This window comes from Phycodurus eques, chromosome 10, assembly GCF_024500275.1.
Source record: "Phycodurus eques isolate BA_2022a chromosome 10, UOR_Pequ_1.1, whole genome shotgun sequence".
In the NCBI taxonomy this organism is placed as follows: Eukaryota; Metazoa; Chordata; class Actinopteri; order Syngnathiformes; family Syngnathidae; genus Phycodurus; species Phycodurus eques.
The window spans coordinates 2,236,133-2,260,297 of record NC_084534.1 but is presented as its reverse complement, the minus strand read 5'-3'; the positions used below and the strand labels follow the sequence as shown (position 1 = coordinate 2,260,297).

The window sequence follows — 24,165 nt, the reverse complement described above, 5'->3', positions numbered from 1 at the left end:
TCCCAGAGCTAGGCACAAGGAGACTCACTCAGAAATTCACCTGTACTGCTCTGTACCTATACAAATGACAATAAAAATCTAAATCCAAATAGCGAAAAAACACAAAAAATTTCCCGCTCTGTTTTCATAATACCACTCCTTGAGCCGTCACCTTATCATGGTGGAGGGGTTTGTGTTTCCCAATGATCTGAGGAGCTAAGTTGTTTGGGGATTCACGACCCTCGTAGGGTCACCCATGGCAAACGGGTCCTAGGTGAAGGACCAGACAAAGCCCGGCTCCAAAATCCCCTATGACGAACAAAATAAATAGATATAGGTTTCCCTTGCCCGGACGCGGGTCACCGGGGCACCCCTCTGGAGCCAGGCCTGGAGGTGGGGCTCGAAGGCCTCCATTGCCGAGGTGGCTGACCGGAGCTGTGGCCATAAGGTAGTCTGTGCCTGTCGTGGTGGAAATCCCTGAACCCGTTGGTGGACACCAGACGTGAGGAATGCCGTCAAGCTGAAGAAGGAGTCCTATCGGGCCTTTTTGGCCTATGGGACTCCTGAGGCAGCCGATGGGTACCGGCTGGCTGAGCGGAATACCGCTTAGGTGGTCGCTAAGGCAAAAACTCGGACATGGGAGGAGTTCGATGAGGTCATGGAGAACAGCTTCTAGACGGCTTCGAGGAAATTCCGGTCCACCATCCCATGTCTCAGGGGAAGCAGTACACCATCAACACTGTGTATAGTGGGGATGTGGTGCTGCTTACCTCGACTCGGGACGTTGTGAGTCGGTGGGGAGAATACTTCGAAGACCTCCTCAATTCCACCGACATGCCTTCCCACGAGGAAGCAGAATCTGGGGTCTCTGAGGCGGGCTCTCCTATCTCTGGGGTTGAGGTCACCGAGGTGGTTAAAATGCTCCTCGGTGGCAAGGCCCTGAGGTTGATGAGATTCGCGAAAAGTTCCTAAAGGCTCTGGATGTTGTGGGGCTGTCCTGGTTGACACGCCTCTGCAACATCACGTGGTCATCGGGGACAGTGCCTCTGGATTGGCAGACTGGGGTGTTGGTTTTCCTTTTTAAAAAGGGGACCGGAGGGTGTGTTCCAACTACAGGGGGATCACACTTCTCACCCTCCTTGGTAAGGTCTATTCAGTGGTGCTGGAGAGGAGGGTCCGTGGAATTCGAATCTCAGATTCAGGAGGACCAGTGTGATTTTTGTCCTGGCCGTGGAACAATGGACCAGCTCTACACCCTCGGCAGGGTCCTCGGGGGTGCATGGGAGTTCGCCCAACCAGTCTACATGTGTTTTGTGGACTTGGAGAAGGCGTTCGATCGTGTCCCTCGGGGAGTCCTGTGGGGGGTGCTTCGGGACTACGGGGTACCGAACCCACTGATACGGGCTGTTTGGTCCCTGTACGACCAGTGTTAGAGTTTGGTCCCCATTGCCGGCAGTAAGTCGGACTTGTTTCCAGTGAGGGTTGGACTCGGCCAACGCTACCCTTTGTCATCGATTCTGTTCATAACTTTTATGGAGATAATTTCTAGGTGCAGCCGAGGCGTAGAGGGGGCCCGGTTTGGTGGCCTCAGAATTTTGCAGATGATATGGTTCTGTTGGCTTCATCCAGCTGTGATCTCCAACTCTCACTGGACCAAATCTGAGACCATGGTCCTCAGTCGGAAAAGGTTAGAGTGCCCTCTCCAGGTTGGGAATGAGATCCTACCCAAAGTGGAGGAGTTCAAATATCTTGAGGTCTTGTTCACGAGTGAGGGAAGAATGGAACGGGAGATCGACAGGCAGATCGGTGCGGCGTCTGCAGTGATGTGGTCTTTGTATCGGTCCATTATGGTGAAGAAGGAGCTAAGCCAAAAGGCTAAACTCTCTATTTACCGGCCGATCTACGTTCCTACCCTCACCTATGGTCACGAGCTGTGGGTTGTGACCGAAAGAACAAGATCTCGGATCCAAGCGGCAGAAATGAGTTTTTTCCGTTTTCTCCGGGCTGTCCTTTTGAGGTAGGGTGAGAAGCTCGGTCATCCGAGTAGAGTAGAGTAGAGCCGCTGCACCTCCACATCGAGAGGAGCTAGATAAGGAGGCTCGGGCATCTGTTTAGGATGCCTCCTGGACACTTCCCTGGTGAGGTGTTCAGGGCACGTCCCACTGGGAGGAGACTCCAGGGACGACCCAGGACACGCTGGACAGACTACGTCTCTCGGCTTCCCTGGGAACGCCTCGGGATCCCCACGGAAGAGCTGGAGGAAGTGGCTGGGGAGAGGGAAGTCTGGGCTTCCCTGCTAAAGCTACTGCCCCGCGACCCAACCTCGGAAGAAAATGGATCGATGGATGGGCTTTTATTATAAACAAATCTAATACTAAAGCCAAGTTTTTCGTTTAAGATATTTGGTCGAAATTGCGTATAATATGGTTTGATAGCTGTAGAGAAGTTGAACAAAATATTTGAATGAAAAAGAGCAGTAATACCTTCAGAGCGAGGGGAAGTTTTTTCCCCATGTATTTACTGTCAGTTAATGAAACAGTACGTAAATATTATTATACTAATTTGCAAATTGTTCTCTGTCAATTGACTGTCTGTTGTCATACTAGAGCGGCTCCAACTACCGGAGACAAATTCCTTGTGTGTTTTTTGGACATACTTGGCAAATAAAGATGATTCTGGTTCTGATTCTGAAATTCACCTATTTGCATTTTTCTGCCATCATGTAAAAATAGCCTTAAAATTATTTTGTTTTATTTTCATACCATGTATGACATTTATTACTGTTATTTCTCTACTAATATCAATATGGATGCAGCAAAATATCAATATAGAATACTGTATTGTAATACTGTAAGCATGTGCTTTTCTTGGTTAATCCGTGATGACACCCAATGAGGTAATTGATAATTGACATACTGTTCCGTGTTTCCGCATATTTTGGTGCTCTTTCGTTAACGCCCAAAGATGACGCCCGAATGCTGTGCTCCTTCTAAAGATTCTAGCAAACAAGCGAAGTGCCAGAACCATGTTGAGAAAACCTCTTAATAAAGTTTAGAGAATTATTGACGTGTTTGTATGCGGTATTGTGCTGTTCATTCTTAGCTGTAAGCCGCTTAAACAGACATTTGTGGGAGTTCAAAATTGACAAATGTTTTTGGATCATAGTTTGTGATATATTTATATTTGTAACTATTATTACTGTATAGGCAATTAAACATTTTGGGAGGGGGTCAATTTCCTGTGGCTTTGGACGACAGGTGCATTTGTGTTTGTTCCCTACTGTACAGTGATTATTAAGTTAATGTCACATTTGTAGAACTTGCAATCTGTTTTTCTCTCTTTCATACCTTTTTATACAGGATTCAATCATATCACTGGACATGAGTTTCAGTCTGGTTTCCAGGTGTTTTCCAAACTCTTCCTCTGGCCAGTGGAGATCTCGGATGAAGGTCTGCAGAGCATCCAATTTCCAAAAGAGATCCTCTGACGTCCCTGAGCCATTGCTTTAAGTGCAAGAGATAAGAATTTCGCATTTAGGTTTTACGATAACACTTAGCTCAACTGACACGAGATGTCTATTTACAGACCAAATTCAGAGCACCCACATATTGAATGAATTTCTAAAAGAATCCAAAACACAGAAACAAAACATGAGAGGTTGCTATTTCCTCCTGATAAAGTTTAAAGGATTCAAAAACTGTGTGAATTGTGAATGTATGGGAGCACTGAGTTTGTCATTGGGAAACAGGAACAAGTCTTTGGGCAAAATGTACACTGCATTCCAAATGATTTTGCAAATGATTTTTTTTCTCAGCTTTTCCTAAATAGTTGAAACATATGACAGTCAGCATGATCTTAAAGTCATCAAATGTCAAAATGTAATTAAAATGCTGCTGAACAAACCTCCCAATGACAACAGTATGTTTTGAAAAATAACGTAATTAGGAACTGTTCCAAATGATTGTGGACAACAGAGTTTCAAGACATTTGACAGGTTTTAAAGAACATCATCTCTTGAATTTGCAGCATTAGATCATATTTACTGAAATCAAAAGCTATTACAATCAAAACCATCTTAAGTCAAAGTTACATTTTGATATAGGATCCCTTATTTGATAGCAGCTTCACAATTCTTACATCCATTGAACTTTTTGGAGAGTTGGCGCTTGAATTTCTTTTGAGATGGTGGATTGTCATGCTATAAGTTGATTTTGTTAATGAAAGCACAGTTCTTCTTTTGGTAGCAACGTGGTCAGAAACTCCACATATTTTTCAGAGGTCATTTTCACATCTTCAAAAGGGCCGACAAGCTCTTTTCCCAGCATGTTTCCGGCTCAATACGTGATTCCCCCAGTCTGCCACCTCCTTGCTGACGTCGCAGTCTTGTTGGGACATGATGGCCTTCCACCAACCATCCACTACTCCATCCATCTGGATCATCCAGGCTTGCACGGCATTCATCAGTGGACAATTTCACGCTGCAAGGTAAACCTCTGCATCTTTTGCTGCTATGGGCATAAAAGGAGAGAAAGTCACGTTGTGGTCCCCATCCTCTCTTGACCTCAACCTTGTTGAGAACCTTTGGAGCATCCTTAAACAAAAGATAGTTAAGGGTGGGAGGCAATTGACATCCAAACGGCAGCTCTGGGAGGCTATTCTGACATGCAAAGAAATTAGAGCAGAACCTCCCCAAAAAGTCACAAGTTCAATGGACGTCTACTCGTTTAGGGCCCCCGAAGGTGTGAAAATGACCTCTGAAAAGTATGTGGACTCTCTGACTGAACACTTTCTTTCATGGTACCAAAAGAGGAACTGTGCTTTCATTAAAAATAAATAAATAAATTGAAGCATGACAATGCCCAAAGAAATTTAAGCAAAAACTCTCCAAAGAGTCACAGGTTTAATGGATGTAAGAATTCTAATACTGCTATCAAATAATGATCATCCTATGTCAAAATGTTGTTCTGTTGTTGTTGATTGAAATAGCTTTTGATTTAAGTAAATATGACCTCCTAAAGGTAAAAATTCAATAAGTGACTATTTTCAGTTCTTTAAAACCTGTCAAATTTCTTGGAACTCTGTTGTGCATAATAACTTATGTTTTTTTTCCTTCATTTTTTAGAAATACTCATCATTGAGAGGTTTGTTCATCAACATTTGAATTATATTATGATGGTTGATGACTTGAAAATTACGCCAACTGTCATACTTTATGTATCAACTATTTGGGAAAATCTGAGAAAAAACCATTTGCATAATAATTTGGAACGCAGTGTAAACCAGCTGCAGGGAAAGTACTTGCCAGAGTCAAAATGACATCAATATAGGGCTGCATGATTATGGGAAAAAAATAATAATCATGATTATTTTGATGGCCGACTGGTTAGAGCGTCTGCCTCACAGTTCTGAGGACTGGGGTTCAATCCCTGGCCCCGTCTGTGTGGAGTTTGCATGTTCTTCCTGTGCCTGCGTGGGTTTTCTCCGGGCACTCCGGTTTCCTCCCACATCCCAAAAACATGCATGTTAGTTTAATTGACAACTCTAAATTGCCCGTAGGTGTGTATGTGAGTGCGAATGGTTGTTTGTTTGTATGTGCCCTGCAATTGGCTGGCAACCGGTTCAGGGTGTACCCCGCCTCCTGCCCGATGATAGCTGGGATAGGCTCCCGCACGCCCGCGAATCCTAGTGAGGTGAAGTGGCTCAGAAAATGGATGGATGGATGGATTATTTTGATCAATATTGTAATATTGATTATTGATTATTAAACACGATTAGAGTCACTGATGGTGTCGTGGTACACTCGCCTGACTTTGGTGCAGGCAGCGTGGGTTCAGTTCCCACTCAGTGACGGTGTGAATGTGAGTGTGAATGGTTGTCCGTGTCTATGTGTGCCCTGCGACTGACTGGCGACCAGTTCAGGGTGTAGTCCGCCTTTTGCCCGAAGTCAGCTGGGATAGGCTCCAGCGCCCCGCGACCCTAACCAGGATAAGCAGTGTTGAAAATGGATGGATGGATGGATAAACACGATTATTCCATGTCAGGTAAAAATCTTTATTTTTATTGCACTACGTTTTAGCTAACAATATCTAACAGTTTCCATTTCAAAATAAATCTTTATATAATTATAGATAGATAGATAATAAAAAATTTTAAAAATTTTACCCCCAAAAATTCTACTTTAGCAAGGACTAACTGAAGAAATGCGCTATTACAAAGTCCAATCACAAATTGCAACTTAATGGAAGCAAAATACAGTGAATGCATAGAAGGCAGTAACATTAGGCTGCAAGCACAGACTTTTCATTTGAAAAGCCCCGTCGTCAATACAGTGAATTGTTAAGGACGGTACGTCTCTATTGATCTGCTTAACCATTGGTCAGCTGTGCACAGTCACAATCTGCAGAGAACTCAGCAGTTGTGATTTCCCGCTCTATTTATCTTTCATTGCAGTCAGTCCAGCCGAAAGGTTGAAATTAAGACAGCCACTACAATTGTTCGTGTCTTACCGTGACACCGCCAAGTTCGTCCTGAGAGTCAACATTAAAAATAAAAGCCTCATTTATTACTACACTGGACATCTATATTGGACATCAATGCCATTTTAGACTTTTATTTCGAAGTTGGCACCGGAGCGCAGTGCCGGAGCTAAATAAAGCCTTAACCATGCGTTTGCCCCCTGGTGGCTGGCTGAATAGGCTGCGGGCACTGCTGCAAATGAAGCACGTTTCATATGCACCACTGCATTTTAAATGCAATAAATCACAGACGATCAGGCTAATTTAATCATGGTAGCCGAAATTGCGATCATGATTAATTGTGCAGCCCTACATCAAAACCACAATTGAGATATGAGACAACAAAAACATGTTCTCACTCCAACTGCTCCAAACACACAACAGCTCACAACAGGAAAGCGTTGGGAAGGACACGTAAATATTAAACTTTTTAGCAACATAGAAGTCAGATCAGTCAGCCACATGCTCCACGCTATTACCATAAGGCAAAAATGTGACTTTAAGTTCTGTATAAACCTCAGAATTTGGAACAAATATTTACATGCATACGGCACATTGTCAATTCCCCTCATATAAATGATGAATTGCAACATTTTTTTTTTTTATTAATAAAAGTAAACTTTAAAGCTATTTTGCTATTTATTGTTGGGTGAAAATTGTAAGTAACCAAAGTTACAGTGCATATAAAATGTCTACACACCCGTATTAAGAAAATGTGACCAAGATTAAGTTTTTCCGCCTATAACCTGTACAATTAAACTGAAAAAAGCTACTAGGATGTTTTAAGGTGAACACAAAAAATAATAACTTGATTCCATAAACAAGCAAACCATTAAACTAATTTGATGACAGCACTCTTTTGAAGTACTATTCTGTTTTGCAAAAATACTGTTATATACTGCCCTGCAGTTCCATTATGGTAGCCTGGAGGGATCTTTGCGTCCTCTTCTCTCTCCCCCCTCCCTTCTCTATTTTCAGCAACTGTCTCCAATCAACCTCATCACCACCTGTATTAAAGCCTGCCTGTTCCAGGAAATCCTTGCCAAAGTATTGCAGCCTCTCCTAGCAGTACCACGGCCCACCATACTCAAGTAAGCCACTCAACTCCTCGTTCCCTTGTGAACTCTTGTGTCTCCTCGTACCCAGTGTTCCTGACCCACGTCATTCCTGCCAGCCGCCTATTCTGTCCACTGCCTGCCACTTGTCCACGCCACCACCTGCCAACACATCCAGGACCACGTCCATAAGCTCTCAGTGCTAGAGGACTCTGCATCTTTTTGCACAATTGTTTTTTGTCAATGTCTTGATGTCCCCAAAGTGTTCTGTAAATTGACTGTCTGTTGTACTAGAGCGGCTCCAACTACCGGAGACAAATTCCTTGTGTGTTTTGGACATACTTGGCAAATAAAGATGATTCTGATTCTGATTCTGATAACCTTTGCTCAATAAAGTGTTCATCATTTTACATCAGCCTCCGCCTGCTCTTGGGTCCAGCTACTTCCTAAACGTGACAAATACTCTCAATCTGTCTGCGAGACAGACTGCAGAATGACCATCCGGTTTTGGTCACTTCTCTGACCAACGCCCTTTCCCCCCCATTGTTCAGTTCAGACCAGATCTATCGGACCTGGTCTCTGTTTAGGCCAAGTCTAAGAAAAGTAATGGTGGTTCCAAACTTCCTCCATTTACAGATGGAGACCACTGTGCTCATTGGGACCTTTAAATTGACAGAGGTTTTTTTCTACCCTTCCCCAGATCTGTGCCTCGAGACAATCCTGTCTCGGAGGTCGAAAGATAATTCCTTTGACTTCATGCTTGGTTTGTACTCTGACATGCACTAACTCATGTCTACTTAACTCACTTTATCATACATAGGTGGACTCCGATTAAGCTTTAGAAACACCTCGAGGATGATCAGTGAAAACAGGATGCACCTGAGCTCAAAATTGAGCTTCAGGGTAAAGGCTATGAAGTCTCACGTACAGTATGTGTGATTTTTTTTTTTTTCTTTTTCTTTCTTTTTTTTAAAATAAATTTGTAAACTTCTTTTGAAATTCTAATTATGGGGTGTTGTGTGTGGAATTTTAAGGAAAAAAATAATTTAATCCATCCAATATAACCAGATGTGGAAAACGTAAAGTGAATATGTTCAGGATGCAATGGGTTTGGTGTCCTTGAAGAGACTCAAGGATGCTTCACAGTAACTCATAAAAGTAATTAAATGTAATGTATAAAGCAAAGCCCAACATTCCGGCGGCTCCTTTAATGTGCCTGTAGGCCTCTTCGCAACCTTCCTGACCAGTTTCTCGTCTTTTTATAAAATGTTGAGGCATGTCCAACAGTGACATTACTGAGAATGTGCCATATTTTCACCACTTGACGATGACTGCCATCACTGTGTTCCATGGTAATTCTTTTGTACGCTTCTCCTGGCAGATACATTGAAATTATGAGATCCCTCTGATGGTTTGGAAGCCCTTTGCGAAACATGGCTTTTGCTGTAAAATGCAACCTCAGAAATGTCAAATGTCAAAATCCAACTAGTACAGTTACACTTTATTTTGAGTTATTTTATATGATGGCAGTATGTGTTGACAACTATTTAACATGAACTTAAATGTGATTGGCCAGTTCTGTACAAAGCCACGTCCTCAGTTAAAAGAGGGTCTGTACAGGCAACCACATTATTAGAGTTATTATTTGTATCCTGTACTCCCTTCCCAAAAATATTTCAGTTTTTTCAGGTTATATTCACATGAAAGGTTGAAAAAGTTCTGAAATGATTCATCTTGGTCTCATTTTTATACGTGGTATTTTTATTGTGTAAACTTTTTTTGTATCCACTGTACATGAGTTGCCTAGTTTATTAATGTAACATTTATAATAATCAAAAGAAAACGAGCACTAAACAGGAAATGCAATGTAAGCGAGGAAGGACTGCAATTACCCCTCAAATGAATATGCAAGGCAAATATTAATTCCTTCGGAAAATTACATTTTAATTTTCTGCATCTACTTGCACACAATGGTCGTTCAATCACCTTACAGTTTAACACTAATATTGCAACTCGAATACAAAGAAAAGGAATGCTCTGAGACATGCTGGACCAATCTGTTGCTTTGTGTCATTTAGATGCCACATTTGTGCCAACAACGTGTGCATGTCTCTGCCCACATGAGACAAGTACACACTCTGAGTCATCATTTGAAGTCATCCAGTTGGGGGGAGAAAAGCTGGGCATTTGTGCAAGATTAACACTTGGCACTGTTATATTTGGTACTTTTGGTTTTTGAAGATTGACATTTGGCAGAGTGCTAGCTATACTCCTGTAGAGAAAAACAAAAGAAAACAAAGAAGACACATACTGACATGTATTGTAAAATTAACACACTCATGGAAGGTACACATCATGGCCTTTAAACAGTTATAGATTACCACATTTAATTTTGGTTTCAAAAATGAAATGTCCGGTCATAGTATATTCTATTCCAAACATAAAGTATGAAGTTAGATCGGTAGACCTGTATGTGTATATGTCCCATGAATTAGGCAAATACAACACAAAACTGCTCCAAGAATTTCAAATAACAGGCAGAAACTTTCTTCAATACAATAAATGAAAAGCAGCAATAAAAAAATGAATACCAACACTCCAGAGCGCCCTTGAACTGCTGGAGTTTGTCAAGCAAATAGTGAAGCTTCTCCCGCAAAGTAAAATAAATTTCTCAAAAGTTTATAAATTAATTTCATGTACTAAATCAATCACCAATCACTAAATGGGAAGAAGACCTATGTCTGCTGACCGTAATTACTGGATACAGTTATTTAACAATACTCTTAGAATGACAAAAAACACAAATTTACATATATCATATAAGGTGCTCCATAGAACACACTTTACTCAATACACTATGCATAAAATCCTCTCCATCTAATATATGCGCGCAATGCACCTAAAATACACCAGGAACCTACTTTCATGCTACATAGGAATGCAGACCAATTCAATGATTTTGGTCTTCGGTTACGCTGAAACTCTTCCCCACTTTCCCCAAGATTTTGCATACTTGACAAATTAAGCATAATCGACCACCCTGCGGGCTGTGGGGTCTGCTGTGGTGTTTTCGTCTCTGTCTGGTTTTGGGAGGGTCCACCTCCCACACTCAGGAGCGGGTAGTGGGTGTTGGCTGAAATGTGGGTGGAGTCCCGGAGTCTGTGCTGAGGGACTGGGCGGGGCGGCCCTCTTGATCTCTGGTTGTCCTGCCTGATGAGCCCGACTTGCAGGAGCCATGACTCTTAATCACTCACCTAGCTCACACTCACACCACTCACTGCAAATATTTTTCTCACTAGTCACTGAGCACACATACATATCCAGGGGTTCCTGGAGGACTGGTATGGGGTTGAGAGGGTGCGGCTGTCGGACCGGGTTTCAGTACGTCAGGGGCCTGCAGGTTGGGGGGGCGTCTTGCTCTCCTGGGGGTGGACTGGGGGGGGGGGGGGGGCGGATGGGGTGGTGGTGGGGCAGGGGTGGGTATTGGCTGGGCGGTGGCATTGGGTCACTATGGCCTTTTCTGGGTGGCCGGTTGTCGTGGTGCCTCGGTGGGGCCTGCGGACAGCCCTGGGTCCCTCAGTCTGGGATCTGTCCCGTCCGCCGGGCTGCTCTCGGGTGCACTCCCGATCCCGCCTTTCGATTGATTGGGTGAGGTCCTCAGGCACCGCGGTGCAGGCACGACAATTACAGGACACTTCAGTCAGCCATTGTGCATGCGAAACGGTGTCAACTCACTTGCATGTGTCTGCAGGCACACACCCCTGGGAATTTTTTGCTGGGTGTGGGGCCACTCACTTATTGCAACAAATAATTAATGAATATGTGAATTGCTTGGGTATCCCCTCACTCACACTCTCGTCCCATAGACGTTTATAATTTACATAGCCTCTCCCACCACACTTCAGTTGTACAGCCGGGTTCACGACCCTTGTCCTGCATGCTTCTTCTCCTGTCCTTCCCTCACAGGGTTTAGCACTACTGCCCCAGAGAACACGATCTATCTAATGTGTCATTGTTTTAGATATAAAATGATTTATGTTTCTAATCTTGTTTACAGTTAGTGCTTTGTTTTTTGTCTTCTTTTTTCACTCCCGTCTAGAAACTTAGCTCTATTCGACTGATCGACTGATTCTCAATAAATATCCATTATAATACTAAGACACCACTGCAGCAGCTTATAAACTCGACTGTGTCACTGGAAAACTGTTCCGGCATAAAAGGGATACAGATCCTCCATTCTGCTTGACCTAACAGCCAAAAAAAAAAGTAAAATACATGTCAGAGAGGAAAAAGAGTAATTGATTATCCACTTTGCAGCTATAATAGCTTCCACGAAACTGTGTGTCCCCTCCTTGAGCTGTCACCTTATCGTGGTGGGGGTTTGTGTGTCCCAATGATCCTAGGAGCTAAGTTGTCTGGGGCTTTATAGTCCTGGCAGGGTCAGCCATGGCAAACAGGTCCTAGGTGAGGGACCAGACAAAGCACAGCTCAAAAAACCCAATGAAGACAAAAAATTAAGGAAGACGTTTCCCCTTGAAGTGGGCCGCGGGTCACCTAGGCCCACTTCTAGAGCCAGGCCTGGAGGTGGGGCTCGAAGGCGAGCTTACCACCTGTGGGAGGGGCCATAGGGGTCGGGTGCAATGTGAGCTGGGCGGTGGCCGGAGGCGGGGACCTTGGCGATCCAATCCCCGGCTACAAAAGCTGGCTCTAGGGACGTGGAATGTCACCTCTCTGGCAAGGAAGGAGCCCGAGCTGGTGTGTGAGGTCGAGAAGTTCCGACGAGATATATTCGGGCTCGCCTCCATACACGCCGTTGGGCTCTGGTACCAGTCCTCTTGAGAGGGAATGGACTCTCTTCCCCTTTGGAGTTGCCCACAGTGAGAGGCACTGAGCAGGTTTCGGTATTCTTATTGCCCCCTGGCTCAGTGCCTCTACGTTGGGGCTCACCCCGGTAGACGAGAGGGGAGACTCCCTCCTCCTTCGGGTGCTGTAGAGCACTCCCGCTGGGGACTCCATCATTCTGCTGGGGGACTTCAATGCTCATGTGGGCAAGGACAGTGAGACCTGCAAGGGCGTGATTGGGAGCAATGCCCCCACACCCCCACCCGATCAGAACCCGAGTGGTGTTCTGTTATTTGATTTCTGCGCTCATCACGGATTGTCCATAACAAACACCATGTTCAAGCATAAAGGTGTCCATATGTGCACTAGGCACCAGGGCACCCTAGGTTGCAGTTTGATGATTCGACTTTGTGGTCGTGTCAGGTGGGGGGACATTGAGTCCGAGTGGACCATGTCCCGTGCCTCCATTGCTGAGGCGACCAGAGCTGTAGCCGTAAGGTGGTCGGTGCCTATCGTGGCGGCAATACCCGAACCCGTTGGTGGATGCCATCAAGCTGAAGAAGGAGTCCTATCGGGCCTTTTTCGCCTGTGGGAGTCCTGCGACAGCTGATGGGTACCAGCTGGCTAAGCGGAATCCGGCTTTGGTGGTTCCTGAGGCAAAAACTCTGGTGTGGGAGGAGTTCGGTGAAGCCATGAAGAACAACTTCTGGACGGCTTCGAGGAAATTCTGGTCCACCATCCGGCGTCTCGGGAGGGGGTAACAGTGCACCATCAACACTGTGTATAGTGGGGATGGAGCGCTGCTGACTTCGACTCGGGAGGTTGTGAGTCGGTGGGGAGAATACTTTGAAGACTTCCGCAATTCCACCGACATGCCTTCCCATGAGGAAGTAGAGTGTGGGTTCTCTGAGGTGGGCTCTCCTATCTCTGGTGTTGAGCTCACCGAGGTGGTTATAAAGCTCCTCTGTGGCAAGGCCCCAGGGGGTGGATGAGATTCGTCCGGAGTTCTGAAAGGCTCTGGATGTTGTGGGGCTATCCTGGTTTACACGCTTCTGCAACATTGCGTGGACATCGGGGACAGTGCCTCTGGATTGGCAGACTGGGGTGGTGGTCCACCTTTTAAGAAGGGTGTGCTCCAACTACAGGGGGATCACATTCCTCAGCCTCCCTGGTAAGGTCTATTCAGGGGTGCTGGAGAGGAGGATCCGTCGGGAAATCGAATCTCAGATTAAGGAGGAGCAGTGTGGTGGACCAGCTGTTCACCCTCGGCAGGGTCCTTGAGGGTGCATGGGAGTTGGCCCAATCAGTCTACACGTGTTTTGTGGACATGGAGAAGGCATTTGACCGTGTCCCTCGGGGAGTCTTGTGGGGGGTGCTTCGGGAGTATGGGGTACCGAACCCCCTGATACGGGCTGTTCGGTCCCTGTACGACCAGTGTCAGAGTTTGGGCTGCATTGCCGGCAGTAAGTCGGACTCGTTTCCGGTGAGGGTTGGACTCCGCCAATTTTTATGGACAGAATCTCTAGGCACAGCCGAGGCGTAGAGGGTGTCTGGTTTGCTGGCCTCAGATTTTTGCAGATGATGTGGTTCTGTTGGCTTCATTCAGCCGTGTTCTCCAACTCTCACTAGAGCGGTTCACCCTCTCCAGGTCGGGGATGATATCCTGCCCCAAGTGGAGGAGTATCTTGGGGTCTTGTTCATGAGTGAGGGAAGAATGGATCGACAGGTGGATCGGTGCAGCGTCTGCAGTGATATGGACTTTGCATCGGTCTGTTGTGGTGAAGAAGGAGCTAAGCCGAAAGGCGCAGCTCTCGAGTTACCAGTCGATCTACGTTCCTACCCTGACCTATGGTCATGAGCTGTGCATCGTGACCAAAAGAACAGCATCCCGGATAAAACCGGCCAAAATAAGTTTCCTCCGCAGGGTGTCCGGGCTCACCCTTAGAGAGAGTGTGAGAAGCTCGGTCATCCGGTAGGGGCTCAGAGTAGAGCCACTGCTCCTCCGCATTGAGAGGAGCCAGATGAGGTGGCTCGGGCATCTGTTTAGGATGTCTCCTGGACACCTCCCTGGTGAGGTCCCACCGGGAGGAGACCCCGGGGATGACCCAGGACACGCTGGAGAGACTACATCTCTCGGCTTGCCTGGGAATGTTTCGGGATCCGCTCGTTAGAGCTGGAGGAAGTGGTTGGGGATAGCGAAGTCTGGGCTTCCCTGCTAAAGCCCCTGCCCCCGCGACCCGACCTCGGCTAAGCGGAATAAAATGAATGAATGAATGATACTGTCTGTGTCTGTAGCAATTTCTTGTGAGGGCAAAGGTCACTGATGTTAGACAAGAGGGCCTGGTGTGGGCCAATCCATCCAGGTTCTTACTAAAACTGGTCTCACGAAGCTGGAAGCAAGTCAATATACAGTACAATGTTCCAGTTAAATTTTCTGGTGACTAGTTTGGGGTGTGTCCCACCTCTCGCCCGGGGATAGCTGGGATATGCTCCAGCATGCCCGCGAGCCTAGTGAGGAGAAGCGGTAGAGAAAATGGATGGATGGCTGGATGTTCCAGTTCATTATGCATATAGGAATTAAGTTAAAAAAAAATTCCTGGGAATTTTTTTTCATGTTGTTTCTCCTGTGTATTTAGATCAGTCATACACAGTAAATTTCATAAACTATCCAGGGACAGGGACTTAATTTTAAAGGATGACAGAGTTATTCAGGACTCTAGGTGACAATCTGGAGGGGCTCGTAGATTATTGGAATTTAATTTTAAAAGAAAATCTTCGAAATTGCATGAAAATAATAAAAATATTAATTCTACCCGTTAGCCCTTCCCCTTCATCTTAGCCCTTCATTTGGAGGGTCAAGATGAAGGGCTAAATGGCCCCAGGAACACGTAAACACCCGTCACCTCCTGCTGGCTGTGTCGTAGGCAGACGTGACAATTGTTTACATTTCCGAGATGCCATCTTGTGTCAAATGAATGTTACTATTATAAATTGCTTTGTTATTTAAATGTCTGTTTATGCAGTTTCTAAAGGTCCATCCATTTTCAACACCGCTTATCCTGGTTAGGGTCACGGGGCGCTGGAGCCTATCCCAGCTGACTTCGGGTGAAAGGCGGACTACACCCTGAACTGGTCGCCAAAATGACAGCTACGGAGGCTTTAGCCTTACTTCAGAGACTTGATGAGGAAGAATCTGATGGAGGAGCATGTTCAAAGAGTGATGTCTCTTCAGAATCAGAATCAAAATCATCTTTATTTGCCAAGTATGTCCAAAACACACGAGGAATTTGTCTCCGGTCGTTGGAGCCGCTCTAGTACAACAGACAGTCAATTTACAGAACACTTTGGGGACATAAAGACATTGACAAAAAACAATTGTGCAAAAAGATGCAGAGTCCTCTAGCACTTAGAGCAGTTTGAATGACTAATATTGCAATAGTGACTAATAATGACTAATATTGCAATAATGACCATTGTGCAAAGGGCGCTGAGACTTCAAGGAGTGTATGCGGTTTAAAGTGACGAGTAGTGCGATCATCTGGGACAATGTTGGTTGTGCAAATGTTACAGATACTCCTCAATCAGTGTGCAAATGGAGCAGATGCTACTCTGGCATGAGTGGCCAGTATATGCAAATAGTGCAGCATGGCGAGACAACTACAGTGAGTGCTCGAGTAATACATAATTGGCCCCACAGAAATGTGACAACGAACTCAAGTCAAAAAATTTCCAGCTTGTTGTAATGGAATTATAGGTTAGGTGTTTAAGAAGTTGATCGCAAGAGGGAAGAAGCATTTGGAATGTCTACTAGTTCTAGTTTGCGTTGATCGGTAGCGCCTACCTGAGGGAAGGAGCCGGAAGAGCTGGTGACCAGGGTGCAGATGGTCCGAGAGGATTTTGCACGCCCTTGTCTTAGTTCTGGCAGCGTGCAAGTCCTCAATGGAGGGTAGGGGGGTACAGACAATCCTTTCAGCAGTTTTGATTGTCCGTTGCAGTCGGAGTTTGTCCTTTTTTGTAGCCGCACCAAACCAGACTGTGATGGAAGAACACAGGACTGATTCGATGATCGCTGTGTAGAACTGTCTCAGCAGCTCCGGTGGCAGGCCGTGCTTTCTCAGAAGCCGCAGGAAGTACATCCTCTGCTGGGCCTTTTTGAGGACGGAGTTGATGTTGGTCGCCCACTTCAGGTCCTGAGAGATTGTAATTCCCAGGAACTTGAAGGTCTCGACGGTTGACACAAGACAGCTGGACAACGTGAGGGGCAGCTGTGGCGAAGGATGCCTTCTGAAGTCCACGATCATCTCTACCGTCTTGAGCGTGTTCAGCTCCAGGTTGTGTCGGCCGCACCACAGCTCCAGCCGCTCCTGCTTCCTGTCGATATGCAGACTCGTCACCGTTCTTGATGAGGCCGATGACAGTGGTGTCATCTGCAAACTTCAGGAGCTTGACAGTCGGGTTCGCTGAGGTGCAGTCCTTCGTGTAGAGAGAGAAGAGCAGCGGAGAGAGGACACAACCTTGGGGCGCCCCAGTGCTGATGCTGCGTGTGGATGAGGTGGCCTCCCCCAGCCTGACCTGCTGTGTCCTGCCCGTCAGAAAGCTGTAAATCCACTGGCAGATGGCAGGTGAGACGCTGAGCTGGAGAAGCTTGGATGAAAGGAGTTCAGGGATGATGGTGTTGAACGCTGAGCTGAAGTCCACGAACAGGATCCTCGCGTAGGTCCCTGCACTGTCGAGGTGTTCTAGGATGAAGTGCAGTCCCATGTTGACTGCATCATCCGCAGACCTGTTCGCTTGGTAGGCAAACTGCAGGGGGTCCAGCAGGGGACCTGTGACACTCTTGAGGTGGTCCAGCACGAGACGTTCAAAGGACTTCATGACCACAGATGTCAAAGCGACAGGCCTGTAGTCATTCAGACCAGAGATTGCAGGTTTCTTGGGGACTGGAATGATGGTGGAGCGTTTGAAACAGGATGGAACTTCGCACATTTCCAAAGATCTGTTGAAGATCTGAGTGAAGACTGGAGCAAGCTGGTCCGCGCAGACTTTGAGGCAGTATGGGGACACATGGTCCGGTCCTGCCGCTTTGTTAATCTTCTGTTGTTTGAAGATGCGTCTCACATCCTGTTCATGGATGGTTAAAGCAGAAGTCAGAGGTGTGGTTGTGGTCGCCGCTGCGGCCGCGTGGGTGTGTGGAGTGAAACTGTCCTTTTCAAATCTGCAATAGAAGGTATTCAAGTCGTTGGCTAGTGTGCTATTGTTCTCAGCTTGGGAGGATCGTCGCTTGTAATTAGTCAGCGATTGGAATGCATGCCAGACTGATTTTGAGTCGTTCGCGCTAAACTGTTTTTCCAACTTTGCTGCATAGATCCTCTTTGCAATGTTAATTTCTTTAGTAAGCTGGTTTCTAGCTCGATTATACAGGGCCCTGTCACCGCTCTGATATGCATCTTCCTTAGCTTGGCGAAGCTGTTTAAGTTTAGCAGTGAACCACGGCTTGTTGTTGTTGAATGTCCGAAATGATTTTGTTGGTACACAAACCTCTTCACAGAAACTGATATAGGATGTGACAGTGTCTGTATATTCATCCAGGCTGCCAGCTGAATTTCAAAGACACTCCAGTCTGTGCAGTCGAAACAGCTTTGAAGTTCCATCTTGGCTTCATTGGTCCACTTTTTGACTGTTTTCACTGTAGGCTTCGCACATTTAAGTTCTTGCTTGTACGTCGGTATTAAGTGAATTAAGCAGTGATCAGACGAGCCCAGGGCTGCACGAGGTATAGCACGGTATGCGTTTTTTACCGTAGTGTAGCAGTGGTCTAAAGTATTATTTTCCCTGGTAGGACAGTCGATGTGCTGCTTGTATTTAGGGAGTTCGTGGTTGAGTTTAGCTTTGTTAAAGTCTTGGTTGTTGGAAGAAGCGTCATCTAGCTTTGAGAGTGACTCGGAAAGAATTTCACAGGTGCCCGCTAGCAAAAAAAAAAAAAAAGACGAGTGGAAGCATCAAATTCAACACTTGCTAACATCCCATCTGATAATTTTCAAGGTATGAGGCCTCCAGGAGGACACCTTATTATCATCAGCATTATTATTATTAGGCTATTTTTTGCTATAATGCTTATTTCTGTAATGTAAGGCTGTGCTAGTTTTATTTAGGTATTTCTCAAAATAATGCAGAAAACAGCATGATTTTCTGATAAATTGGAAAAGGCTATATAAGATGAAAATTCCACGAAATAAAAATAATTAGGCCATAATGTTTTGGTGACAGTGGAACATCCTGAAACTTCAGCTACTGTGTCAACCACAACAGCACTCAGCCAGCCATTGGGTGAAGAAGCTGTCCCACAACCTTCAGCAAAGAGGCAGGAAACCGCAAAAGATGGCACAGTCTGGACTGTAATACAGTCAGGTGAAAACATCGGAAGGCGTCAGAGTCACAATGTCTTTACAGAAGCTGCAGGCCCCACAGCACATGCCAAACGCAACATTGAAGATGGCCTCACCTCTTTTCTGTGTTTGGTTGATGATGCTATGCTGAAACACATCAGGGCCTGCACCGTTGCTGAGGCACACAGAGTCAGAGAGGAAATAATGGGATATGACTGTCGATGAGCTAAATGCTCTAATCTACATTCGTGGTGCACAAGGTGGAAAAGGCCTGGACTTGGCGAGATTTTGGTCAGCTGACTGGGGCTGTGCATTTTTCAAGTAGACCATGTCCCGAAACAGAGTCCAGGAAATCTTGCGATTCCTGCGTTTTGACAAAAAGGAGACTAGACACACATGTCTGCAGGAGAACAAGTTTTCCCTGGTATCTGAAGTTTGGGAGAGATTCGACCAGAACAGCATCACTTGCTACAAACCAGGTGCTGATAAAACTGTTGATGAGCAAATCTTTCCAACAAAAGCAAGGTGCAGCTTCATCCAGTACATAGCTAGCAAAACCTGATCAATTTGGTATAAAGTTCTGGGTTGGTGCTGATGTTGATACCAAATACATGCTGAATGCTGTGCCATATCTGGGCAAAGATGAGACACGGAGGCCAGGCCAGCAACTGCGAGACAGTGTGGCGTTGAAATTGGCTGAGCTTCTTCCTGGGGAAGGGGAGAAACATCACCACTGATAACTTATTTACTTCCCTTGAACTTGCCAAGGCACTAAATGCCCAGAAAACCAGCCTGGTTGGTACGGTAAATAAGATCAGATGAGAGCTTCATCCATCTGGAAAGGAGCATAGGGCCCTGCACACTACAGAGGTGCTGAAATGTGACAGTGCAACCCTAACAGTCTATCAATGCAAACCAAGGAAAAATGTCTCCATTCTAAGCACTGTCCACACAGATGTCAACATCACAAGTGGCCGCAAGGCTAAACCGGAGACTGTTACACACTACAACAGAACCAAGGTTGGAGTAGATGTGCTTGATGAAATGGGGAGGAAATACTCAGTGAAAGCACATACAAGAAGATGGCCATTGGCGGTGTTTTATAATATTCTTGACCTGGCTGCCATAAATGCTTCGATCCTGTTCCAGAAATTCACCAATGAGATGATGTCACGGAGGAAAGTCATAATGCGACTCGAAAATTAACTTCGCTTTGGACACATGAGAGCAAAAGCCAGACAAATGATGGGTCGAGTGCCCCAGTTGGAGCAGCAGAAGATGGAGAGGAGAATGCAGTTCCAAGTGCGAAGAAAGTGAAAGAAAAACAAAGCAAATGATACTTGTGTCAAATGTCACAAGGTAGTGTGTGGGAGCTGCACATGGAAGATACAGGTTACCTGTGTTGACTGTGAGTGATTGTGAGCCATACGCAAAACAACTTGGCATTGTAGCAGCAGTGTCTTCAGCTGGCTGGCAGCCTTCTGCTCTCCCTTCTCTCTCATTTTCCTCATTCATCATCCTCAAAGTATTCTTTCCATCTATCTAGCACACGACTGGCACCAGTCAACATATTTCCATCTAAATCCTTAATCACCCAAAGCTGTTGCACATCCTTCCCATCTCCATCCCTCTGTCTGGCCAACCGGTGTAGATGTTTTTCTCCTTCTGTAGTGTCCAACCTGGCATACATGTCATCATATGCCTCTTGTTTGGCCTTTGCCTCCTCTACCTTTGCCCTACGTCGCATGTCAATGTATTCCTTTCGCCTCTCCTCGGTCCTCTCAGTGTCCCACTTCTTCTTAGCTAACCTTTTTCCTTGTATGATTTCCTGTACTGTGAGGTTCCACCACCAAGTCTCCTTCTCTCCTTTCCTGCCAGAAGATACACCAAGTACTCTCCTGCCTGCCTCTCTGATCACCTTGGCTGTAGTGGTCCAGTGTTCTGGAAGCTCCTCCTGTCCACCGAGAGCCTGTATCACCTCTTCCCAAAAAGATGCACAACACTCGTGCTGTCTCAGCTTCCACCACATGGTTCTCTGCTCTGCCTGTGTCTTCCTAATCTTCCTCCCCAAACCCAGAGTCATCTTACACATCACCATCCTATGCTGTCAAGCCACACTCTCCCCTACCACTACCTTACAGTCGGTAACCTCCTTCAGATTACATCATCTGCACAAGATCTAATCCACCTGCGCGCTCCGCCCTTGTAGGTCACCCTATGTTCCTGCCTCTTCTGGAAAAAAAATTTCACTACAACCATTTCCATCTTTTTTGCAAAGTATACCACCATCTGTCCCTCCAACTTCCTTTCCTGAATGCCGTACTTACCCATCACATCATCACCCCTATTTCCTTCACCAACATGGCAATTACAATCTGCACCAATCACAACTCTCTCTGTTTGGGATGGTCAGAACTACTAGCTCCTTCCAGAATTCCTCTTTCACCTCTAGGTCACATCCTACCTGTGGGGAATAGCCACTAATCACATTATACACAACAACCTCAATTTCAAGTTTCAGCCTCATCACTCGATCTGATACTCTTTTAACCTCCAAGACATTCTTCACCAACTCTTCTTTTAAAATAACACCGACTCCATTTCACTTCCCATCTACACCTTGGTAAAATAATTTAAACCCTGCCCCTAAACTTCTAGCCTTACTGCCTTTCCACCTGCTCTCCTAGACACACACTATGTCAACCTTTCTCCTCATCATCATGTCAACCAACTCCCGAGATTTTCCTGTCATAGTCCCAACATTCAAAGTCCCCACATTCAGTTCTAGGCTCTGTGCTTTCCTCTTCTCTTTCTGCCAAAGAACCCGCTTTCCACCTCTTTGTCTTCGACCCACAGTAGCTGACTTTGCCCCGGCGCCCTGCAGATTGACGGCGCCGGTGGCGGACGTTGTTAACCCGGGCCACGACCGATCCAGTATGGAATTCTTTGGATGAACGCTCATATTTGTTTGGCAAAGTTTGCCCTTCCTGACGCAACTCTCTGCATTTATCCGGGCTTGGGACCGGCGTACAGTTTGCACTGGCCTGTGCACCCCATAGTCCTGCATTTGTTCAAAGATGCATAAAGCTGCTATAATAATTGTAAAAAAAAATAATGTAGTTCTAGTGGTGACTGTGTAAAGTTGCTGTTTGAATCTTGAATGGCTGAAATTAATGACTTTATTGCGTAGAAGTTGGTTCGCAAGGAATTTTCCTGATTTATTATTGTACTCCAAGTTAGTGTATCTTAACTGATGTTGTAGAAAATCTATTCTTTTTGACAAGATAACATATAATTGATGTTTTGCCTTTTGAAGTTGGTTTCTCACCGTATCTGTCGGATTAGTTGCATATTCTTCTGTGAGGCGTTTAATTTTTTCCTCAATTTCATTTTCCAATTTTGTAGGCTCTTCTTCTGTCTTATTGTTTAGCCTATTTTCCTTTTCGAAGAAGCTCTCCAAACATCTTTGTTTTTTCACTCATTATACCAGTCTCTTTTCACTCTACCATGTCACGGCCCCGTAGTTGAGGAATCCTGCTGTACATTATAAAGTACAGTCCTCTATTATTTTACTGACCCACAAACAACATTCAGTTTTGTGGGTCCGGGGAATTCCGATGTTATTACCATTGGGAAAATTAAGTTGGTTTGATTTTCAAGGAAGAAGCAGATTGTCCTGGTTGCTGTAGCTACTGTATATTATAATAATACAAGGCATTAATTACTCGCTTAGCACACACAAACACCACGAACTAACTTACCCAATCACTGTATATATTTTTCTCACTAATCACATCTGGGCACATACACGTATCAAAGGGTTCCTCGGGGACTGGTATGAGTTTGGGAGGGTGTGGTTGTCGGAACGGGTTTCAGCACATCTGTGCTGTTTGCCGGGCTGTGTGCCCTGCCCCTCCGCCCTGCCTCCCCTCCTGGATTTTAAATGCATCACACACTCCCCACGTTTTAATGCACCACATACACACATCTCTGGGGGGCGGTGGGTTGTGGGTGGGGAGGGGGGGGGAGGGTTTGGCTGTTAGGCTGGCAGCTCACTGACCGCTCCAGATTTTAATGTACCACACCACTCGGAGGGGGGACTTATACACGGGGTAAGGCCAATGACTGGCAGTTGGGGACCTGCCAGTCATAGTAACAGGGGGGAGGTGGGTTCTCACTTAGTTGCATGGTGGTGCTCCTGAGGCCCCCCGGGCTGGATGACTGCTTGGCGTTGGGGCTCCCCTCTCGTGACCCGTGGCTGCTCCCTGGGTTCCCCCCACTTATCGTTCCCTTGTCGGGTGCCTCTAGCCGCACTCCTTTCCAACAAACAGGGGACACTCTCCAGGGCTGGGCGGGGGACTGGCTGCATCGCGGACCCTACGGGTTGGGGGATGGGGTGTCTGGCTCCCCTGGGGGTGGGGGGCGGTGGGTTGGATGGGGGGTGGCATTGGGCCATTGGGGCATTGGGTGGCCAGTTGTCGGGGCGCCTCGGTGGGGCTGGCGGACCGCCCTGATCCCGGCCCCGCCTGTGCGGAGTTTGCATGTTCTCCCAGTGCCTGTGTGGGTTTTCTCCGGACACACCGGTTTCCTCCCACATCCCAAAAACATGCAAGGTAGGTTGATTGAAGACTCTAACTTGCCCTTAGGTATGAATGTGTGCGCGAATGGTCGTTTGTTTATATGTGCCCTGCGACTGACTGGCGACCAGTTCAGGATGTATTCCGCCATTTTGCCCGAAGTCAGCTGGGATAGGCTCCAGCACCCGGCGACCCTAACCAGGATAAGTGGGTGTTGACGATGGATGGATGATTCTAAAGTCGAATGTGACACTTTAACATTTTCCCACAGTTCACTATCACGAGTACATTCATCACGCTAGCACTGACACTTTGCCATAGTTTTGCACATCCTTGATGTAGGCTATCTGTATTGGACTCATTATTGTAACATTGCCACTTTCAGAATTTAAAAAAATACTGGTTTATCAGTATTCAGGCACAATTGCGCTTTTTTATTTCTTAATGTGCTTTCTGCTTTGTAAATTTGTGGATACGGAAAGTCCTAAATATATAGCTTGTGAAAGTGTTTCATGTTTTCATACTGCGACTTAGTGATGACCAGCCCACGGTGTACTGTCTCGCTCCCAAAGTCAGCTGAGATATGCTCGAGCTCACTTGCATCCCTAAGGAGGACAAGCGCAATAGAAAATGGATGGATGATTTTTACATATTTGGGCAATAAAGGTGATCCTGACAAGAGCCTGTACAATTGTAACGATGGACAGCTCTTATTGATACTGTCAGGGGTATTTTAATGTGAATCTTTCACGCTATTATGCAACTGAATAGGGAATCTGACGAGGTGACCAAAATATCACTCAGCATCATG

General features: G+C 45.9%; 1 protein-coding gene across 15 annotated transcripts in view; it reads right to left on the bottom strand.

Annotated features, from left to right (window-relative positions):
* Positions 1-24,165, bottom strand: part of cadpsa (Ca2+-dependent activator protein for secretion a) — a 215,140-nt gene that overhangs the window by 57,964 nt on the left and 133,011 nt on the right. For 9 of the 15 annotated variants that reach the window (XR_009769288.1, XM_061687059.1, XM_061687055.1 and 6 more), the window contains 2 exons: positions 9,687-9,821; positions 3,327-3,482 (listed from right to left, as the gene is read on the bottom strand). The exons of 1 other annotated variant lie outside the window; for it this stretch is intronic. Coding sequence is in view for 12 of the 14 variants with exons in the window: in XM_061687059.1 (XP_061543043.1) it covers positions 3,327-3,482; positions 9,687-9,821 (291 nt within the window). In the remaining 2 variants the exon portion in view is untranslated. Of the gene's footprint in view, positions 1-3,326; positions 3,483-9,686; positions 9,822-24,165 lie in introns of those variants that run through there. 5 more of the 15 variants (XM_061687060.1, XM_061687061.1, XM_061687066.1 and 2 more) reach the window with 2 other exon arrangements.